This window comes from Antechinus flavipes, chromosome 2, assembly GCF_016432865.1.
Source record: "Antechinus flavipes isolate AdamAnt ecotype Samford, QLD, Australia chromosome 2, AdamAnt_v2, whole genome shotgun sequence".
Lineage (NCBI taxonomy): Eukaryota > Metazoa > Chordata > Mammalia > Dasyuromorphia > Dasyuridae > Antechinus > Antechinus flavipes.
The window spans coordinates 399,669,129-399,693,109 of record NC_067399.1 but is presented as its reverse complement, the minus strand read 5'-3'; the positions used below and the strand labels follow the sequence as shown (position 1 = coordinate 399,693,109).

The 23,981-nt window shown below is 37.5% G+C and overlaps 1 protein-coding gene across 5 annotated transcripts in view; it reads left to right on the top strand.

The window, feature by feature from the left end:
• The first annotated feature begins 5,586 nt into the window (after positions 1 to 5,586).
• The window catches only part of RUFY1 (RUN and FYVE domain containing 1), a 38,952-nt gene continuing 20,557 nt past the window's right edge, over positions 5,587 to 23,981 (top strand). The window contains exons 1-4 of one of the 5 annotated variants that reach the window (XR_007950775.1): positions 5,587 to 6,357; positions 20,831 to 21,004; positions 21,944 to 22,061; positions 23,574 to 23,675. Coding sequence is in view for 4 of the 5 variants with exons in the window: in XM_051978723.1 (XP_051834683.1) it covers positions 6,060 to 6,357; positions 20,831 to 21,004; positions 21,944 to 22,061; positions 23,574 to 23,675 (692 nt within the window). In the remaining variant the exon portion in view is untranslated. The other 4 variants (XM_051978723.1, XM_051978724.1, XM_051978726.1 and 1 more) reach the window with 4 other exon arrangements.

Sequence of the window (23,981 nt, the reverse complement as noted above, 5' to 3'; positions counted from 1 at the left end):
AATGATAGCTAGAAGAGATGGGAGGATCAGGTAGGTTTTTTTTTAAGAATGAAGATCCATGGGCATATTGAAGGTATCAGGGAAGAGCCATTAGATAGGGAGAAATTAAAAATTAGAGAGAGAATGGAGATAATAGAGAAAGCAACCTACTCTCTCTTGGTTCTCTCATCTGACTGCTCCTAAGACTCTTTTTTTTTTTTTCAGATTATCTTTCTCCTAAGCAGGGATGGACACCAATTTGAAATATTGATTCCTTTTTTTTCCTCTCCAACTGTCTCCCCCTTTCCTCTCTCATACTTTTAAAGATTATATCAGCTCTCATCAATCGAATTATTATCTCCAGCAACTGTGATCCAGTTCAATTACATAGAATCCATTACAATGGAAAATCTACCTAGATTTTCCATAAATATCTCAAACTTGAGAGGTAGAGTTGTCATATCAAATAGAGCTGATTTCAAAGCTAGAAATACCTAAGTTCAGGTCCCGCTTCTGACATATGCTGACTGTCACCTATGTGCCTGAAGCAAATAATTATTAAACAAAACTTCTTAACTTCTTATTTTATATATATACTTATACATATGTGATATGTATATTTTATATAAATACTTTTTTTTCATTTTTGTCTTCATATCCCCAATACTTAGTCCTCTATTATGTGCATAGGAACATAATAAATACTTGTTGAATTGCAATGAATTGTGGAGTGGGCATTAGCAATTTTTCATGTTTATTCCCTCTTCATGACAAATCTGTATAGTAAGTTTCTAGAAAGTGGGTTGATAACAATGAGATGATTCAAACCAGTTCCAATTGTTCAGTGATGAAAAGAGCCATCTACACCCAGCGAGAGGACTGTGGGAGCTGAATGTGGATCACAACATAGCATTTTCACTTTTTCTGCTGTTTACTTGTACTTTGTTTTCTTTCTTGGGTTTTTTTCCTTCTTGTTCTGATTTTTCTTGTGCAGCAAAATAACTGTATAAATATGTATACATATATTGGATTTAACATATATTTTAACATATTTAACATGCATTAGACTACTTGTCATCTAGGGGAGGGAATGGGGGAAGGAGGGGAAAATTTGTAACAGAAAGTTTTCCAAGGGTCAGTGTTGAAAAATTATCCATGCATATGTTTTGTAAATAAAAAGCTTTAATTTAAAAAAAAAAAAAAAAGATAAGAAAAGAAAGCGGGTTGATACTTGGAAAGCACGTCACACTGATATCTGTGGAGTCAGTACAGACTGCTGCCCTATAATCCTGTCCCAAACATTTCAAAATTGAACAAACAAAGCTACTGGGTCCACTTATAGGTTCTTACAATTAGTAAATACCTCAGAGATCATCAGCCTAAGACTATCCTAGGCATAGCATTTTTATTTATAGTCTTGTCCAACTTGCCATAATTTCATTATAAAAATGAGGAATCTAGAGTCCAAAGAAGCCAAACAAAATATATATTATATTATATTATAATAATAATATTATATTATATATATTATATTATAATAAATTTTAAAGTGTATGCAAGTATGAACTATTTGCTCCTACATGAGGCTTTTTAATTGCCCAATTCAAGTGCTATCTTCTTGAAACCTACAGAAAAAAGAGCCTGAAGCTATGGATTATCCATAGGTGGCATGTAATATCCAAACTGGCCACCAGATGACTCTCTATTTGTATCACTATCCTGAAGACACTAGGTCCCTTTCTGCTCTGTACTGGGTAGCCTTTTCCTAAGAGACTTCTACCACACTGTGAAGCAACTCAGTTCAGATTAACCCTTTGCTAGATGGGACTAAAATTAATACAGGGAATTTGAGTGAATATTGCTCAATATGGCAGAATAGAAAATCTACTTTCTATACCTAGATCAAAAACCCTGCCTTCTAATGGCTCTTAAGTTACTATCCCCTGCTAAGTTAGAACTTAGCATTCTAGGATCACATGGTTTATTGTAAATAAGATCAATCAATAAATATTTATTAAGAGCTTACTATGTGCCAGGAACTGTGCTAAACATTGGGTTTATTAAAAGAGGCCCTTCAAAGGGCTTATATTCTAATGAAAAGAAACCCAGACCAATCTCAGCACATTTGCAGGTCCTGGGAATGAATTGGTGGAATGAACAAGGTATGCCCCAGCCATAGCAAACCCATGGACTAAAACGAGAAGGTAAAGAAGATGTGTTTCCACCAGCTCCCCAGCTCTAATCTTTTATTTCCAGTTTCCCTCTGGAACTCAGATGCTGCAGCCTTTGGCTCTGTCTTCTCAGAGGAAGTTCCAGCTCCAAGGAAGGGCATTGTGAAAGAAGCAATTAAAAAAAGAAGAGAAGAAAGAGCAGAAAAGAAGGGGTGCAGAGAATTTGTAAACAGCATATAGAGTTCTTCTTTTAAACTATCATCTGGTTTTTGGCTCCCCAGATCCCACTTAGGACATCATGAGTTCCACTGTTGTCTCTATGTTATAGGCAAAGCAGGGCTAATCTCACTTCCCAAAGGGTCTCATTCCATTGCTTTGCCTCCCTCTATAATGATAAGAACTAACATTTATATAGCACTTACTATTTCTAGGAACTGTGTTAAGTATTTTTAAATTACTATTTATTTGATCCTCATAACTCTGGGAAGTAGGTGCTATTATTATCCACATTTTACATATGAAGAACTGTTATGCCACAGTCTCCTTGAACTGTTCTACTTCAGTTTTCCTGCATTAGTTTCCCTGAATTATATCTCCATTGCCCTGAGTTAGTATGCAACCCCCACCTTTTTTCCTGTCCATTAGGGCTGTACTACCCACTCTAAACATTCCAAAAGATAAGACTATCTCAGATACCTAATTGACATCTTTACTTCTGTTTGTTCAGACATCCTGACTCTAGCCTCCCAGTTGGTAAGAATTTATAGTTTTCACCCCCATCCTGCTAGAACCAAATTAATGATCTATCCCTGAAAATCCCTGCTCTTTTTCTCCTGCCTTTGTTTCTCTTCTTACTAGAGGCCTATTAAAAAAAACCTAGGAGTCTCACATTCACCGCTGGATACTTTGAGAAGAGAATCCTGTCCAGTCAATCAATTAAGCTCTCCAATAAATAAAATATTAAAACTCTCTAATCTCTATCTTGCCTCAGTTCTCCAGCATTACAAAACTAAGGCAAACAAGTTAGGTTGCTTGTTCAGGATCAAACACCTAATAAGCTGGATTTGAACTCAGATCTTCTTGACTCTAGGACAATTCTATTGAATCTAACTGAATCTCAACAGAGACTTTTTTTTAATCCAAAGAAGCCATAAGAATAGGAAATGGGCCATAAGAAGTGACTGAAGGAACCTCACACAAAGCCCAGTCTGAGTCCTGCTTCAAGTATCTGGCAAATTTCCCCATCAGTGCTATTTCCACCAGGTATCAAAGGTTTCATACCACAGTGTATTATATGAATTAAATCCAGTATTGTAAACCAGTGCTTTTCCAACTCAAAAAGAATCCAAGTGTTCCCATCATATGTGAATGAAGTTTCCAGTAACAATTTTCCATGAAAAAAAAAAAAAATCATCAATGCTGTTTACATTTTTCTCCTGTAAAATATTTAAAATAAAATTATTTATAAAAACTGGTTTTAAAAGTTTTAAAAAGTTTAAAAACTGTGGGTGAAAAGGACTTTTTGGGTTTTTTTTTTCTTTTACTTCCTCATGCCCTGTTTTATTCCAAGTGTATTCTTACTCCCAAACCCCAATCTTCCTCCCCATGATATAGATGGAAAAACCTTCAGATTTGAAGTCAGAAGCTCTTGGTTCAACCCTGTGTCTTTGTAACTTTGGGCAACTCAATCTCCCTAGATTTCAGTTATCTATAAAATGAAGGGGTAGGAATAGATGTCTTCTAAAATCACTTCCAGTTCTAGGGCCATGATCCCAGTACAAGTTTTTTTGTTTGGTTGGTTTTTTTCCTAGTGCTAAGTAAGCCATAACCAAATTGGCCTGGGGAAAAAAAAAGTGCTGGAAACTGTTTAGAACTCATCTACTTGTAATCCACAAGATGGCACCCAAACCTCAGAGTTAGTGTGTTGTCAGACAGTTATTGACTTGGGAAAGAATCTTTGGAAGTGAGAAACCCAACTTCTAACCTTATGTGATCATTTAAGGATCATAGTTTTAGAGCTGAAAAGGGCTTAAAAGATAATTAGCCCAACTCCTTCATATTTCAGAATGTTTTCTTTGAGGGTTTTTGGCACTAATTTTAAATGGCACGACATCTTTTATTAGTATATAAGCTAAAGCAAGATCTTCTGCCCATTCCTTCAGTTTTGGGGGTTGAAGGAGTGTGAAAGGGAAACTGAGCTCTGTATTAGTGAGAAACAACTGGGAAAATAGTGGCCAGGAGGAAGAATATGTATAGGAAGGGTCACTTGGTCCACCAAAGTATGTAAATCAATAATGTCTAGGAACAGGAGTTATGGACAAAAAAAAAAAGGCTTTGTCCTTTTTATTTCTTAAAATATTAATTTTAAAATATTAAAATATCTTAAATATTGATGTAAAAAATCAAAGTAATCAACATAGAGCATTTGCTTCCAAATATGAATTGTAAAAGACTTTCTGTAGAGTTAATTCTCACAAGATCATAGAACTCTTGCCCTTAAATAGAACCTCCTTTTCATTTCAGGAATCCTCTACCTGGAAGTAGATTTAGGGAAGGAGGAGTGGGCTATCCCCCACTCCTGGAGTTCTTTACTCCACCATATCCCTACTTCCTGTTTCACTGACACCCTTCAAGATTCTGTTCAAATTTCATTCACTGTGGAAGGCGTTCTTTAATTTCCCCACACACAGAAACAGTTGTCTTCATTTCTCAGAATACCTTCCCTCAATTCTGTATCTTGCTTGTAGCAAGTTATTTACATGTTCTCTTCCCAGTGAAATGTAAGGTTCTTGAGGAAAGTGCCAATGGTTTTGCCCTTCTGTGTATCTGTTGAGTAACTTCCAAATGCCAGCTCAAGACAGGAAGCTCACCCCCTACCTAACAAGGAAGACCATTCAGTTTACTGGAGAGACATGGGTGTGGGTGTAACATGTGTGATTTTTAGGAAGAGTAATTTGACATTTGAGTGGAGAATGGAGTAGAGAGACGTGTGTTAGACAGACCTACCAGCAGGCTATTGCCATAGTCCAAGCATGAGGTGATAAAGGCCTGTGGTAATGATATCAGGGGAGAGAAGAGGGCACGTGCAAGCTCTGAGCTTCCTCCTCTCCTAAAAGCAACTAATCAGGTGTTTAAATGCCTACTTAGGTGCCTACCCTGTGCTGGGCACTGAGCATACAAGAACAAATGCAGCGATTGCTGCTCACAATGTTCACATTTCTTCTTGAAGTCATCACTTCCCAAATCCCTTTCCCCACTTTTAGTTCCTTAATTTCGCTTTAAGTCAGGACGGCCCCTCAGGTCTGCCCAACGTTGGACTGAAATTAGTGCGACGCTTGCGGTCACGTGAACAAAGAATCTGGAAAGCCTGGTGCTTTCTCCACAAAGAACTCCGCCCTCCCCCACCCCACCGCCCAAACACTATCCCACCAAAGCCCGGGGAAATCTACTCCAAAAGCCACCCCCTCGCGAGCACTCAAAGCGCATCCTTGGCGACACTGACTCTTTCCATTTTTATTCTTGCCTAAATAATCTCCTAAAGTCGTTGCTACAGCTTATTCCTGCCCATTTTGGCTTTGAAACCCATTCAAGTTCTTGACATCTGAGAATCCCTGACATCTGAGAATCCCTCACCAAATTCACTCTTACCGCCTGGCATCTGAGAACTCCCCTAAGTGCACTCTTTCCCACCACAGTTTGAAGACTCCCTAAAATTCATTCCAGCCCACGCTGGCTTGCGCACCCCATCCACCTAAGGTGGGAGAAAGGCACAAGGTTCGATGGCATCTTCCTGGGCGCTAGTTAGGGCGCTTGCTGCCCGGGGCAAGCGGGCGAGCAAGAGAGCGGGCGGGCAGCTGGGGCGGCTGCAAACCCGCTTCCTCCTGACTGGTGTCAGATGACTGTGTAAAGATGGCCGAAGGGGAGGCTGGTAACTCCCCCGCTGTGGATCCGCGGGAAGACTTCGAGATCATAGACCGGACTCAGGTCCCCCCAACAAACGAAGTACGCAGTGAGGCTGGGAGTAAGGCGACGGCCGGGGACGACGCAGGCTGGTCGCACCCCATTCTCTCACTGGCCAGGAAGGCGTCCGAGAACTTCTCGGTGAGCTGTGGACACGCGCTGCGCTCCGCAGCCTCTTCCGCCGGGCTCCGGAGCAAACTCTCTGGCGGTGGCGGCGGCAGCGGCGGAGACAGCCCCGCCAGCCCAGGTAAGCAAACGAGCCGGGGCGAGCCCGCTGGGAGGCTCTGCGAGCCCTGGACTGGCCGCAGCCGAAAGTGTGCCGGCTCCGTACGAGGTGCCACTCCAAAAAGTAAACTTACAAGCGGCTGTCCGGGAGAGCCAGGCCAAAGTCTTATCAAAATAAATCATACTCCTCCCCTCCTTTTACACACACACACACACACACACACACACACACACACACCCTCATTTCTCTGACTGGACTACTTGGAGAGAGATTGGGGGCGTTAATCTTTTTGTTAGAGAAACATGGATTGAGACAGGTTTTAAAGAAAATTACAGCAACAATAACTGTTCCATGTAAAATAGTTCCAGCACTCGACAATGGCTTCAGTACTCAGAAGTTTAAAAATCCCAGTTTATCTGTTTCTAACTTCTAACAATAGGTGGGGTTTTATCACAGCTGGAATAAATCTGTGATTAAAACATTAAATATTGATGGAATGGAGTTAAGATACTTGTTTTACTTAATTGTCCCTCGCACATTTGCTTAACCCTGTATCTGCTTAGAAAAGGTAGGTAGGTAAATGGGTCGATACAGGTGGAATTGAAGTCCTAGAGCTGTAAGGTGCAAACGCTGAATTTGAACCAAGGTTTCCTGATTCCATGGCTATAGCTTCTTTCATCACCCAGTATTGTCTTTTGAGACGGTGACTACACTATCATAAGAAGAAATTGAACAGAGACTGGATAATAATCTTTTAGAGATATTGGGATATTAGGTCACTTCTGAGATGTCTTTCAACTCCAAAGCTCTGTTATGCTATGATTATGAAAAAGAACTAGTTTTAACCTAGTTAGATATAAAGATCTAAATGGGAACAGCCAATGTAAAAATCTTTCTTTTATTTGATTATTTATTACTCATGCTTTAAGGTACATTGAATCACAAAATCTCACTGTATTTAGAAAGGACATGAGAGTTCATTTAGTCCAAACTCTCTAGAGTCCCCTTCAATATCTCTGCCTAAACCTAATCAATCAGGGAAGTACATAATTACTATTACTTCCTTAGATTGTATCACTAGACCCCTATAAAATGTTAAGGAGCATACACTAGTTTGAGATGACTGAATAGTTTTTTTCTTTCAATAGTATTTTATTTTTCTAAATATTTGCAAAAATAGCTCTCAACATTCATCTTTGCAAAACCTTGAGTTCCAAATTTTTCTCCTTTTCTTCCCTCTTCTGTTCCCAAGACTGCAAGCAATCTGATATAGGTTTAAACATGTGCAATTATTCTAAACATATTTCCATAGATTGAATAGTTTTTCTTAGGGAAACAGAAGATCAGGGTTTAAAAGGATAAAGCTTGGGAATGTGGAGTCTGCAATTAGAAGATTTGGGCAACTCAGAGCAGTAGCAGATAGCAAGAAGCTCAAGAAAGAAAGATGAGATACTGAAGACAAATTTTGCTTTTTTTTTTCTCTTTAAAGGCAATTTTGCTATCATACATTATAACCCAGGTGGAATTTATACCAGCAACATAGGGCTCATTCAATATTAGGAAAACTGTCAACATATCAATAGAAAACCAACAGGAAATTTTATTCCAGTAGATGCAGAAAGAGCTTTTGACAAAATACAACACCCATTCCTATGAAAACACTAGAAAGTATAGGAACAAATGGAGCTTACCTTAAAATGATAAGTAATATTTAATTAAAACCACCAGTAAGCATTATCTATAATGGGCATAAGCAAAAGCCTTCCCAAGTACAATCGGGGTAAAGCTAGGATGCCCATTATCATCTCTAAACTAGTGAAAATAATTAACAACTTTAGCAAAGTTGCAAGATACAAAATAAACCCACATATTTCTATATATTCCCAACAAAGTCCACCAGCAAGATATAGCAAAAAAAATTCCATTTAAAATAACTGTAAATAATATAAAATACTTGGGGTTCTACCTGCCGAGACAAACACAGGAACTATATGAACACAATTACAAAAACTATTTTGCTCTCAGCCCTTCTTAGACAGGAGAAAAGCCAATTAAATAATCTCTCATAATGACAGTATTTAGGGAAAAAAACAATTTTCCATTGGTATATAGTTTTTTGAAGTTTGTCTAAACCATATGATCCATGAGGCCAAGAACCACTATTACCTAAACTTTGTATTTCCTCTAACAATTGTTTGTTAAAGTGAAGGTTTGCAGAAATGGAACTGGTATTCATAAAACTTCTATGCAAATGAAATGTAAACGATTTACACCATGTTTATATATGCTTTTCTCCTCCCTTTTTTCTCTGGACCTTTGATTTCAGCAGTATGAGAAATTGTTTGTATGGACTCTATAAAAAAATTTGCAATTTGCTCCCAAAATTGCAATTTGGGAGCATTGCGTAGGGCACTGTGAATTTATAACTTATACTGAGTCACATAGCTTGTTCTGGGGCAGACACTGGACTTAAAGTTGTAATGCCGGAGAAACTGAGGCAGGAGAGAGATTAGAGAGTTTTAATATTTTATTAATGGGAGAGTAAGATTGACTGGACAGGACTCTCGTCTCAGATTATCCAGTCAGACAGAGATAAGTATACTGGGACCAAGGAATCCATTTTGGTCCCAGGGCTGGAGGACCCAAAGAATCCAGCGTCCAGCATACAGCTGCCAGACCCCAACTTCTTAAATACCTTTTTGGAGACAAAGAAGAGAAAGGGAGGGAAAGTTTTTATCAGGGAGGGGAAGCCATAAAACCCTAAAAAATCCAGAGACAAAGAAGTAAAGATATCGTGGGTTATCTTGGAATATTCTAAAGGAATATTGTAAATCCATAAAAGAATCAGGAGATCTACTCTTTTATCTTGCTAATTTATAACCGAGCGAAGAGACAGAACAGTAAAGGAAACTGGGACAGGGAAATTGAGTCAGGACAGTTAAAGAGAACTGTGGCATAACAAACTCAGATCTTCCTGACTCAAAAAAACTGGCCTTTGCTACTTGAATTATTTTTCCCTGTCTCCTTTTGTTCTAATGCCTCCTTCATAAAAATTTTTCCGACCCTCCACCAGTCAGACAGTAATTTCTCTTTCCAAACCTCCATAGTAGTTGTTTTTACCTATCTCAGTATATAGTTCACATAGTAAGGATTTATTAACTGTTGAACAAATGGAATCCTATGGGAAGTGCTGTCAAAATGGTTAATCTACTACCAGAAAGTAGGATAAACCTAGTTATATTAAGCGGAAAGATTTGTGATACCAATGTATCTTATACTAATATTCTTAATAGGAAAATATTTTATTAAACAGGTTAATGGAGCATTTAATATTTTGAATACTGTGTAAGAAAGAACATGCCACATAAAAGGTTAGGGGTGCAATATGAAACAAATTAGTTCATTTTTTAATATAATTATTGAATTTCCAGAGACAGCTCGCTATAGTACCTAGAAAACTACTGTCAAAGCCAGTAGTTCACTTCAAAAATTAATACTTAATATTTAAAAAGCACTAGTAACTAGTACTAGTAACCCTGGGCAGATTAGTTTCTTTTAAAATCAGCTTGGGAACATAAAATTGTGAACATAATTTGTCACAGTATGTCATAGTTATGAATCAGATATGCTACTTTCTGCCCCTGCTAGCTTTGTGACCTTGAACAAGTCATGTTAGTTTTTAGTTTCCTCATGCATAAAACAAGGCATAATAGTACTTTTACTGCCTAGGATTGATGGAACACCTTTTGGGTTGTACTCCTCTCTTGCAATGTTATTTCACAATTATATTTGATTTCCCTTATCAGAATGTGAGAAGATAATGATTGTTTTCTATTCATTTATATTCCTTTTGCAAGTTCTCATCAAAGCCCTAAATATAGTAGATGCTCAAGAACTATTTGAACATATTCCATTTCTTGGAAGAGCAGTAGCTTCCATTAAAAAGTGAAGCTGCAAAATTATCCGGATTATTCTTTCTTTTGTGTGTGTGAGCCTATTTATACATCCCAGATGTCTTTGATCATTTCATATTATAAGATTTGAAATTTTAATACTGTTTTTCTTAATTAAGGATGTTTTGTGAAGTCTATTTTTACCAAATTGGCTTTCATGATATGGTATTTCTCAAGAAATTTCACTTCTGTGAAAGTTTTATTGAAGAAAGTTTTTTTCAGAAATTGGTTTGTTTTTTAATGCTTGATATGTGGGCATATATCTTTTGTTTTTCCAGTTTGGCAGGTCTTTGTATTTTGCTTTCTGACTAATAGGTACAGCATATTCAAATAAGTTGCCCTGGATAGGTGAATCCTTTCATTATGCTGAAATGTATGTGCAAAATAATTACAGTGAACCAGATTCTGTGAAAATATTAGTGTACATAGGTTCTTTATGACAAAATATGGAAAAAGTCATGAATTCAATATAGCAGAGCTTTGTGAAAGTCTGATGTATCTAGGAACTGTGGGAGAAATATAAAATTCTAAAATTCTCTCTTGATACAAATACAGATAAACAATTAAACTACAATGTAATGAACTGATGCTAAGTGAAATGAGCAGAACCAGGAGATTATTATATACCTCAACAACTATACTGTTTGAGGATGTATTCTGATGGAAGTGGATCTCTTCGATAAAGAGAGCTAACTCAGTTTCAGTTGATCAAGGATGGACAGAAGCAGCTACACCCAAAGAAAGAACACTGGGAAATGAATATAAACTGCTTGCATTTTTGTTTTTCTTCCCTGGTTATTTATACCTTCTGAGTCCAATTCTCCCTGTGCAACAAGAGAACTGTTCGGTTCTGCACACATATATTGTATCTAAGATATATTGTAATCTATTTAACATGTAAAGGACTTTGCCATCTGAGGGAGGGGTTGGAAGGAGGGAGGGGAAAAATAGGAACAGAAGTGAATGCAAGGGATAATGCTGTAAAAAATTACCCAGACATGGGTTCTGTCAATAAAAAGTTATTTAAAAAAAAAAAAAAACTACAATGTAAAGGAAGAAATAACTAAGTTCTAAAATTAAATTTGATGATAAATAATGAAAGATATGAGCCTTAGGGGAAGGCTTCATGGAAGAGGAGGGATTTGAGTTTATCCCTTGAAAATGGATGAAAAGAAATTAGGAGAGTATTTCAAAGGTTCAAAGATCATGAGGAAAGTGAGTATGATGTGGCAGATAATAAAGAGAAGGGCCTGACCCTGCTGGAGGCAGTGTGAGATAAGGTTGAATAGACAGGATGAGGAAATACTATAATGGGTTTGAATACAGAACTAATTCAGATTTCCTTTTTTTTTTTTTTTTTTGGAAAATTGTGCATTAGAATAAGGAATCTTAATGTGGGATTCACATATTCAAAGCAGTCTTAGAACTTGGATGGGGGGGGGGGGGAATCATACAAAAGAGTTAAAATAAAATAAAATAAGGGTTCATCTTTATTTTTACTGACTTCTAACTGAAATTTAGTATTTCCTTTAATTATGAATATAGGCCATAAATCATAGTTGTATCGGTAGTTCCTCTGTTTTGTCTCCATCAGAAGTCACAGGCCTTTTCATATCACATAGGGAGTTATTACAAATATTTTTAAATTTCCACACTCCTCATTATTTCAGAAGTCCTATAATTATTTGACTCACCACTAACTCATACATAATGGAAGTCTTTCTTGTGTTCAGACATCTTTGCAATGCAGCTGGCCAATAGTTAAGGTCCAGAGCCTTACCAGACTGCCAAATGGGTACATGACACAAAAAGTTGAGAACCCTCAGATTATTCTGACAATGGTTTGAAGGATAGATTAGAGGAGAGAATAAGTAGTTATTAGCTTAAGTAGTAGGTACTGGGTATGAAAGCTAAAATAAGGCATAAACATCATGAAGATGTTTTTCCTTCACTAGAAAATGAGCAGATTTACTTACTGGTTTCTGAAGTCACTTCCAGCTCTAAGTTCTGTAAATCTCTAAATTAATAATTTACTACATATAAAAGATAAAGGAGAAGCAGCTCTGCTCAAAATGTTAAATTCAAAAAAGCACTATGGCTACATATAAAAGATAAAGGAGAAGCAGTTCTGCTCAAAATGTTAAATTCAAAAAAGCAGTGATAACAGCCAAATTATCACCATCATACTTTCTATAATATGGTAATAAAGACCCTGGGATTTATAGACTCATAGGAAAATGTGAATTTAGAAGTCATCTGAGCCTCTCATTTTTCTTTCTAGACCATAAGTTAGTTGAAATCAGGGATCATGTTTCCATATCTACCTTTGTGCCTAGTAAAAGACTTGGTATTTGGTAGGAGTTTAATAGGGGCATTTAGGTAGTACCATGGAGAGAAGAACACTGGGTCTGGAGTCAGGAATGTGAGTTCAGATCTGGCTTCAGATTCTTACTAGCTGTGTCATCTTGGACAAGTCACCTAACACCAATTTGCCTCAGTTTTTCTGTAAAATGGGGTTACCCTGGAAAAGGAAATGGCAGACCACCCCAGTATGCTTGCTAGGAAAACCCCATAGACAAAGTTCATGGGATGGATTATGTCAAGTTGGACACAGCTAAACAACTGGTGATTTAATGTGGGTCTTTACCTGAGTTGCAAATGAAGACATATCAGAAATTTAATCAATTCAACAAATATAATGTAAGTGCCTGCTATGGACAAGACACTGCTAGATGACAGGGATGTAAAATAAAATTCAATCTATCTTTCAAGGAGTTTATTTTCTATTAGAAAAAGTAATTAGATTTGAATCGGATTCCCAGTTCTCTATTCAGTGTTCTTTCCATTTCTTTGCCACTAGGTTAGGTACCTTAGTTTCTTGAAAGTATCATGTATAAGCATATGTCTTTTTTACATATGAATTATTTTGCTTTTTGAATGTTAGAGAATGGTTTGAGGGTTTCCTTTAATGATTCTGAATACTTCAAAAGAGCTAAAATCTTAAGGGCCTATTTGGAATGGTCATTGTGGGGTAAATATGGAGAAAGTAGTCCTGGAGAAAATCATGGATGAATCTCACAATAAAAGTATGGTACAACAGAAAGATTTAGTCAGATGATTGAAACTTACTTCTGTGACTTGTGTGCACAGATGATTTATCCTTTTTCAGCCTCAGTATCTTTATATAGAATGAGGGATTTGGACTAGATAACCTTCCAGGTCTAAATCTGCGATTCTGTGAAAATGGTCTTTATTTTTCAGCAGCCTCTTTAGCCTTAATTTCAAAAACACTAATTTAAAATGCCAGTCTGCCTTTTAAAGTATGGATGACATTTATTTCAAATATCATTTGCCCAGACTGTTCAGACCAAGATATAGCCAGCCAGTTCATTTTGGCATTTGTGACACTGCTGAATTCTCTAATACAAAAGGTAAACTACCTAAAATCTACCTTTGGGGAAAAAAATTTATCAAATGGCAGGTATTTGAGTACCCAAAGAGCCACATCATTACCACAGTTTATATGTATAAAATAAGTGCTATTGCTGAACTATTTTATCTTTTATTATTTCATAATATATTTCTTGACCAGTAATAGCTTTAGATTGAGAAAAGCTATTGCATTTAAACTTTCCCCATTTCATCACTGTACAAATACATTTGGACAACATTAAAGGTTTTAAGGAGGAATTTAAAGAAAGTGGCAAAATTCTTTCATCTTCCATATATGTAGTGGCTTTCCACCTGACTACTTTAACATAATCATTTCTTAGCAACTGTATAAAAATAACCAGATTCCTTTCTTAGATTTTGTGAAGTAGATTTTCCTTATACATACAGTATTACATCTTACACAACAATCTATTTTAAAGCAAGGCCTCAATCACTTAGATTTTAACGTACATAAATGCTGTTACTTCCATCTCTTCATAGTATCATTTTAATATTTCTTAGTAATTATCAGTTTTGCTTAGTAGCAATTTTATATTTTAAAAATCTACTAATATTGAGAATTTCCCCTAAGAATATAATGCCAAATCACTGGATAATATCTGTGAAATAATGTGTTGATAGCAATCCTGAGACTTGTTGAAGACCTTAACTTAAAAAGGCCAAGGTCTCCTATTGCATCCAGAGCCATCTCCAGTCATCTTGATCTATATCTTGCTACTGGACCCAGATAATTCTGGAGGGGAAAGTGAGGCAGGTGACCTTGCACAGCCCTCCCTCACTTAAATCCAATTCACTTTCGTGTCACGGTACCACCTCCCTGATGTCATGTTCTTCTTGGAGAAAGCAAGATAAACAGCAACAACAACAACTCTATTAATCCAATTCTGCTCCCTAAGATTTGTCAGTGTTGCTTTAGCAAAAAGTTTGTCATCATTCATCCTTAAATGTGGACCACAATTTCTATTTTCACTGGTTCAATTTCCTCCTCAAAGCACTCTCCCTAAAGAGAAGTTATTCACCTGTATAATTGAAGACATTTCCATTGGGAATTGTTAGTGCTTTGAAAACCAAAAAAGATAATTCTAACCCCAATTCTATGGAAACTATCATTTTGTCTTAAATTGTCCACTCTTGAAACGGATCATCTAGAGTTCTTATTTAATATTTTTTTCCTGTGAAATAAATCCAAATAGCCTACAATTTCCTATCTATGGTTTGCTTCCATTTTTCCTCTGTAAAGTTGTCTTTTTTCCTTTACAAAAAAAATTGTGTTAATATGGTAACGTTTAGCAGACTTTTAAAACAAGTTTTCCTTTTCAAAATTCAGAGTTCATCCTCTTTCCTCATGGAATTGAAATAAAATAAGTGGTGTCATTCTTGTTTTACAAATGGGGAAACAAGGATTATTCAAGTAAATATGATAACATGGCAATAACCAAGATTCTGACTTTTCACAAAGCTAAATTATACTGAATTCAGTCTAACGAACATTAATTAAAAGCCTGTTATATGCAAGGCAGTGTTCTAGGAACTAGAGATCCAAAGATAAAACAAAAAATAGTCCCTATTTTCCCGGAACTTAGATTCTACTGAGGGGATGAAGTATGTAAGCAGTTATGTAAACAATACATAAATAATATTTGAGGAGAGGATAGTTAACTAAAGTGATTGGGAGGTTTCTTTCTTTTTTTTTTTTTTTTAATAACTTTTTATTGACAGAACCCATATCAGGATAATTTTTTACAGCATTATCCCTTGCACTCACTTCTGTTCCGATTTTTCCCCTCCCTCCTTCCACCCCCTCCTCCAGATGGCAAGCAGTCCTTTACATGTTAAATAGGTTACAGTATATCCTAGATACAATATATGTATGCAGAACCGAACAATTTTCTTGTTGCACAGGAAGAATTGGATTCAGAAGGTATAAATAACCCAGGAAGAAAAACAAAAATGCAAGCAGTTTATATTCATTTCCCAGTGTTCTTTCTTTGGGTGTAGTTGCTTCTGTCCATCCTTGATCAACTGAAACTGAGTTAGCTCTCTTTATCGAAGAGATCCACTTCCATCAGAATACATCCTCAAACAGTATCGTTGTTGAGGTATATAATGATCTCCTGGTTCTGCTCATTTCACTTAGCATCAGTTCATGTAAGTCTTGCCAGTCCTCTGTATTCAGATTGGAAGATTTCTAATAGGAAGTGGCTCATGAACAAAGTCTTGAAGGAAGAAACTAAAGATTCCTAAAGAAAGAAGCAGAGTAAGAGTATATTTTCAACATAAAGTCATCTGTACAAAGGCAGGAGATAGGCGGCCAAGTTCTGGGGAGCTTTAAATGTGAGACTGACACATTTATATTTTATCTTAGAGGCAACAGAGAGCCACTGACAATTTTTGAGCAAGGAACTTGTTAAGATTTGTGCTCTAGGAAGATTATTTTTACTAGAATGTGGAAAACGGACTGAATGGGAGAGACAGGAAGTTTTTTAGGAAGCTTGCAATAGTCCAGGCAAGAGTGTGGAGGATGTGAATTAGGATAGAAGTCACATGAATAGAAACACATGTGACAAGTGTTGTGGAAGTAGAAGGAACAAAATTCAACAACTTATTAGATGGGAATAAAGGAGGAAGAGAGCAATGTAAAGATCGTAAACTTGAGTGACTGGGACTTATAGTATTCTCAATATTAATATAAAAATAAAGGTAGATCTGAAGGGCAAGTTCAGTTTTAATTTTAGATGTCTTTAGGACATTCTGTTGTTGATGCTCAGCAGGCATCTGAAGATGCAAGATTGAAACAGACCTGAACAAAGTTGTCACTGAAGTTTAGAAAAGTACACTGAAAGAAATGATAAACACAAAGGAGTTAAAGAGTGATACAGATCGAAGTAATAAGAACAGTACAATTTGCTCCTTGGCCACAATCATGTAAAAAAGAAACACTAAAATACTTCAAAATTCCTTTTGATGCAGTGACCAATTTTGACATCTGACTGTAGAATGCTTTCTTCTCAGAAGAGGTGGGTTAAACATATGGAAAGAGGCATACATTGTCAGACCTAGAGCCAACAATTTGCTTAGCTGTATATACTTAGTTACAAGGAAAGGTGGGAGTTGGAGCTGATAAACAATGTCAGAGACTACACACAAATAGGTCAAGAATGATGAAGACTCAGATAGACTGTCCAAGTAGCAACTCAGAAATCACTGGTAACCTTGGAGAGCCACTTTCAGTTGAATGATGAGGTTAGAAGCCAAATTACAAAGGGTTGGAAACTGTGTAGGAGGGAAAGAAGAAGAGGCACTGTTTCCTTTTTTTTTTTTAATAATTTTTTATTGATAGAACCCATGCCAGGATAATTTTTTACAGCATTATCCCTTGCATTCACTTCTGTTCGGATTTTTCCCCTCTCTCCCTTCACCCCCTTCCCCAGATGGCAAGCAGTCCTTTACATGTTGAATAAATTACAGTATATCCTAGATACAATATATGTGTGCAGAACCGAACAGTTTTCTTGTTGCACAGGGAGAATTGAATTCAGAAGGTATAAAAAACCCGGGAAGAAAAACAAAAATGCAGTTTATATTCATTTCCCAGTGTTCTTTCTTTGGGAACACTAAGTTTCCAATGGCATTTTATTGGAGCTTAATTATGAAAGACCCAAATACAGACTAGTATCTTAAAGGGGTAGTAATGTCAAGTGAAGATTTGTAAAGGATTGGGAAGGAAGAGACCTATGGATTTTTGTTAACAGAGAGGAAAAAGTGGATAGTAAGAAATTGAAGAGTAGAGAGTGAAGGGTTCAAAACCCAGCCCTCCTCCCAAGTCCACCATCTCTGATTTACTCAAATTTTCCTCACTTTTCCTGCCATAGCCAATCAGATGCTCAATGTCATCTGAAGTAGCTTTCACATCTCGATTTTCTTTCACACACCTAGCACTCTAATTCAGGTCTTCAACACTTCTTATAGGGACCATTGCATTAGCCTCCTAATTGATCTTCCTGTCTCAATTCCATCTTCTGCACAGCTTCCAAAATTTATTCATAAATAAAAGTGCAATCATGTGACTTCCCTGCTTTGGAAACTTTAGTAGCATCTCTGTAATAAATAGTAATTAATAAAATAGATGCAGTCTGGTCTGACATATAAAGCTTTCCACAATTAGGCTCCAAACCTTCTTTTTAGAATTTCACATTACTCCTTATAATCAGAGAATGTTGCATAGTAGAGAACTAGCCTGAAAACCCTAAAGACCCAGAGACAAGTTCTGCTTCTGACACAAGCTGACTCAATGACTGGGCAAATCTCATGCTCTTGGCAACTGTCAAGACAAAACATTCCTGAGGAGCTGTGCTGCATTAATAGTTTCCTCACCTGGCAGTTCCCCATCATTGAAATCACAGGGTTAGTCCATATGGCCCTTTTGTTTTGCATTCCAATTAAATTGCCCTACTTACTGTACCTTATACAATATATTCCATCTCCCCCATAAGAGATACTGACTGCTCAGCAATAGGGACACAATCCCATTTCTTTCAGCAGTCCTTTAATATCAGGCTGAGTAGAAGAAGCTTCAGAATTCACTTTCACAAAAACCTAGTCTCTTCATTATGCTGGAATAACCTTAAAATAAAAAAAGTGGAAGAGACCTTCAGGAACATATAACTGTACTCTTTATTTTAAGGATAAAGAAACTGAGACTGAAAGTAAAGTGACTTGCTGTTCACAGTTATTAAACTGAGATTCCAGCCCAAATGCTCCTCTCAATTATGTGTCTTCATCCATTCCTTGAACATAGTAGGTGCCATCTACTTAGTCCTTTCCTGTTTAAAACAATCTCTTACCAGATCAAAATGATGGGATAGTATAATTAATTAAAACAAATCCATAGAGCTGTTCTATTAATGAGAAGGAAGGAGCTGAATTATACAGGGAATTGGACCTCACATGGTCTTTCTGTTAATGGCGTCGAAGTTACTGGGCCTTGCTAAGTATTCAGTAATGCTTGTTTCTTTCATTCCCCAAAAAATGTGTTAAATGAATAATCTAGGTGAGGATTTGAGGAACAGGGTGTTGATGAGGTAAGGCAAAGCTGACAAAATAGCTCTGAGCTTGGAGCTGACTCTCAGAGGGGCCTCTTTTATAGAATTGGAAAAGAGCCGTGTGGCCCAAACTCTCCATTTAACAGATGAGGAAACTGAGGTTCAGGGATGGTAAATAGGCCAAAGCTGGAAAAAATCTTACTTGAACCCAGAACCTCAGTGTTCAGAGTGAGGGATATACAGCAGTGCTTCCTCACCGCTCTCCACACCCGTCCCCCGCCCGTCTTTTAGGAGATGAGTAAAGGAAATTTCTATTTCAACTAACATTTATTGAGGGTCTGCTGTGTTCCAGGCCTAGCCGCAGACAGTAAAGTGCATGGGGAGGATAAAGTTTGTAGCGAATGTGAAGCTGTAGGAGGAGGGGCCCCCGGGGGAAAGAGCTCTACTAAACAGGATTCCGAAGGAGGGGCAGACTGCGACGGTCAGAACCCCGATCCCGGTCTGGGGCGACGCCCGCGGGTCCCTGGTCACTAAGCCTTGACGAAATTTCCCAGCCTAAGCTCCCCTTTCAGTTAAACCAAAATCAGATTTAAGTGTAGCTGAGCCAGCGCCCGAGACACTAGCTAACAAAATGAGGGACCGGTATCTTTCCTTTAGCCCCGTGACCGCAGAACACTATAGCCGCCCCGCCCCTTCCTGAAACGCCGGAGCCCATTTAGCGCGGGAAGGCACCATGTCAGGACTGAAACCGAACAAGAACGTAAAATGGCGTCTCTCCCACTGCCTCGCGAGATTTAGGGACTTCCCGCTGCGAGAAGAGCGTGATTCTCTTATTTGCATCCTTCCCTCTCGCCCCAAGAATTGGAGGTGGGATGATGTCCCTTCCCCGCCCTGAATTGGGGCGAGGAGGAAGGTGTACTTCGCGAATCTTTGTGTTTTCATTGGTCAAGAGAGCAAGGCGGCTGGGCAAGACGTCCAATCCCAAGAAGCCCCTGGAGAGCGTGAGGCTGTCTCCTAGGCAACATCCTTGGGTAGCCCGGGAGAAGGCCCCGGGGGTAACTGACTATCCTCTTCCCGGTCTTCGGGGTCCAGTGGTGATGCAGTAACCTGAGTCCTGTCCCCCTGGGTCCTTGCAGCACGCCTGGCGGGTGGGAAGCCCAGGGAGTGGAGTGGGCGCGGACTGCCGACTAGCGGGGACTCGGGATAGAGAATTTAAGGGCCTGGCTGGAGACGGCCGAATCCTGGAAGAGGCCGACCCCTCCGGGGTGCGAGTATGCTGGCCTGCAGGCCGCGCGCCCGAGCCGGGCCTAGGGCATATTGTCCCCCGCCCCGTCCCGGGCCTGTGGCCTTCTTTGTAAAATGAAGGGGTTGGATTTCCTGATCTCCGAAGCTTCTTGACTGAGCTTAAAATCCTAAAATGGAGATATGGGTTTGGTTCCCTGAGGGCATGGCGAGAAAAATGCTAGTTTAAGAAAAGAAAAGAAAAGCACTCTGCGAGCTGATTTTATTATTGTTACTAGTATTGTTTGTCTGACGGCTTCCTTCCTTGGGCTGACTTGGGGGAAGGAAGTGTCTCCAGGTTGTGCCTCTGGAGCTTATTAGCAAGCTTGAAAGTCGGCTTGGTGGTGATAATGACTGAACCCTGGGATCAGCCCAGCTGAGTACAAGAAGTCTTTTATTCTGATTTTTGATTTTTAGGGGATGAATTCTTTGGCAAACTGAGAAACATTGGGTAAATGTGGAATGGGGGTAGGGAGAGATGGAAAGGTTTCATGGGAGGTAAAACTGGAAAAGTAAAATTAAATCAGCTTGCTATCAGTTTTTCAGCAAATATGTTGTCTTTTAGACTCTATTCTGTCCTTGATGTGCATAATAAATCCGTTAGAATCCCAAAGTGCATAATGCAAACTCCTGCTGTCTCTGGAACTTAATTTTGCTTACCATATCTCCATAGGTAGGGTCCATTTCAGGCCCCATCAAATAGCAGATAAGCTCATTTTTTTAACTAGTCAAATTAAGCAAGGCATGGCTTCTTTTCACCAACAGCTGCTAAATGCCAAATGATGGAAGAACGCTCCAACTTGATGAATATGATGAAGCTGAGTATTAAAGTCTTGATCCAGTCAGCCCTGAGCCTAGGTAGAAGCTTGGATGCAGACTACGCCCCTTTGCAACAGTTCTTTGTGGTGATGGAGCATTGTCTCAAACATGGCCTGAAAGGTGAGCATCCTTGTATTGTAGAATATAAGAATTTGGGCTGAAGTATTTAGAAGAATAATTTGAAGAAGTGAATTATGTTGATAGTAAGAATTAAAAAGAAGGGTTTTCTTTTTAAATAGTTTAGCTGTAATACCTACCTTCAAATGAACATTCAGTATATATATTTCTATGTAGAAGTAATTAGCCTAGGAATCTGTCAATAGATAGATAGATATAGATATAGATGAGTAATTAACCTAGAAATGCCTTAACTGTTTGTTTATGGGTTTTATTTTTCTACTTACAACATATTTCTCCTTATCCATACAAAACAATCCAAAAATTATATCAGCTATAGAAAGTGTGGTATAATAGAAAGAACATTAAGTATCACAAAGATCTGGCTTCTAGTCCTGGCTCTTCCATTGATTCATAGTATGATTTGGAGTGCAAGTGTCTCCTCTGGATCTCAGTTTTCTTATTTGCAAAGTAAGGAGGCTAAACTAGGTGATTTTTTTTTTTCTTTGTTTTAAGACTGAGTCTCCCTCTATCAGCCAGGTTGGAAAGGTAGTTGGTCATGGCTCTGAGCCTACTACTACTTTGATCTACTCTTATTTCCAACCTGAGCTAATTCACTCCTCAGGTAATTTGATGCCCTATTTCATCCTGGGAATTTCACTATATTGGGAGCTACTCTTAGTGGATATCTGATGGTTTGTCTTAGTCTACTTCATTTCAGAATTCCAGAGCCATTGAGCCATCAGCCTCAATCTCTGAATCAGTTGTGCATCAACATACCAGATGTCTAGATGATCTCTTAAGGTTTCTCAGAACTCAGAAGAGTCAAGGATTTACAAAGTAGTAATGATAAAGTACCATTTGGGGTTGTAGTTTTGTGGATTAAAGAAGTTTTGAAGCTTTACACTATTAACAAAATTTTGTATTTTCCATGCCTTGTAGTTAAGAAGAGTTTTATTGGCCAAAATAAGTCTTTCTTTGGTCCCCTGGAGCTGGTGGAGAAACTTTGTCCAGAAGCATCAGATATAGCAACTAGTGTTAAAAATCTGCCCGAGTTAAAGTAAGTGAGAAGTAATTATATAAATTCTGGTATAATTTCAGTTCTCTAAGAAATTTAACTTTTTCTGCAATTCTTCCTAATGCATATAAACATTATTCAGCTAAACATAATACATTTAATAGCTCAACCATTATATTTAGACTGCAAAACAATTGAGACATTTAAGACACTTTTTACCTTATGATCAGGACCTTTAACAAACTCTGGATCTCTGTTTCCTCATTTGTGTCAAATGAGGAAGTTACCCTAGCTAATTTCCAAAGGCTCTTCTGTTTCTTACTAGGATAGGTATTCACACTACACTCTCACATTATTTCACCTTCCTCTGAAATCTCAGAGGTATTCGTTCCATTTTATAAATTAGTAGATTACTAATGGCTGGTTGAAATATAGTTCATGAAACAGAACACTGGCTCTAGAGTCAGAGGACCTGGGGTCGTCTTCATCTGAAGTTTACTATCCTGCCTTCAGGTTCCTTCTTTACAAAGTGAAGAAGCTGAATTACATATCTTCAGATCTCTCAGTTCTTGAGCTACGACCCAAGAATGAGGACTTAATTTTAGGTTCTAAAATATGTAGAGTATAAGTCTTGACCAAATTTGGCTTCACATGCTAATATTAATGTTACTGTCTAATGTAATTCAGATATGTTATCATTGTGCATTTCCACAATCAAATGGAAAACAAGTCATTGAAATTTGGTATAATTCTATAAATACAAGGTGCCCAAGAAATCAGGTTGGCTAAATTCCAATTATTTTTGAAGAAAATAGTCACTTTGTTATACATGTTTTCTTAAGAAGCAGAAATATTGCAGAAATGTGTTTATTTTTTGGGCTTGCAGGAGGGATGATTAAAGGAGGTATAGCAATTTTATTTCTTTTAAAAATTCTCCTAAAATTTTGACAGAAGTTCTAGAAGCTGTATACCATACACACTTGCTTATAGTATTCCAATCAAATTATTTTGCTGTCAGTTTGACATCATACTAGAACTTGAAAGGCAGATTTTATATCCAAGTATGGTCTGCTTCCATCTTAAAAATGGATTGAGCTTTCTCTCCTTTTCCTTGGTTTTGTATTATTGCTGTAGTTGCCAGTATTATTAACTAAATTGGGTTGAATATTAATTCCAGTTTTATTTTAAAAAATTAACCATTCAGAATAACCTTTTTAAATCTGCTCTAGAAGGATTTTAGTTCTATTTTTCTCCCATATTGTTTCATGATTTCTATTTTTAAATAGCTATTTACAATCCATTTTTTTCCTCAAGTCATAAAACTGTTGCCCCATAATTAAATCCAAGGCATCTATTTATTTTTATTTTATAATAATATTTGTATCCTTTTATTTAAATCAGGCATAATTTTTTCAGGTTCCTAGAGAAAATTGTATATATATTGGAACTTTTTTTTTTTAATCTGTGTTTCTTAAAAATGAATAAAACTTACATTGGGGTCTTTTTCACATTTTGTTTTTTGCTGGTGTTTTGATCCATTTGTTTTGATTTTAGGACAGCAGTAGGAAGAGGAAGGGCGTGGCTTTACCTTGCACTCATGCAAAAGAAATTGGCAGATTATCTGAAAGTACTTATAGATAATAAGCATCTCTTAAGGTATCCTATAATCTTTTTGAATTTCTAATAGCTATCTAATGTTTGATTAAAAATATTCCTATATATGATGTTTATTTTAGGCAAGAATCTATGGCATATGGTTTCTTTTCAGATTAGCATATTAATATTAAAAATTCTCTTTGACCGTAATTATAGTAGCAATATTTATAACATAATCTAGGAATCAGAACAATGTTGTGGAAATAGCTTTATAAGTTAAAAGTTCTGGATTCTAGTTTTGGCTTTCACATTTAACCAGTATGTCACACTGGGAAAACCCATCTAACTCCTTTGAACTTCAACATC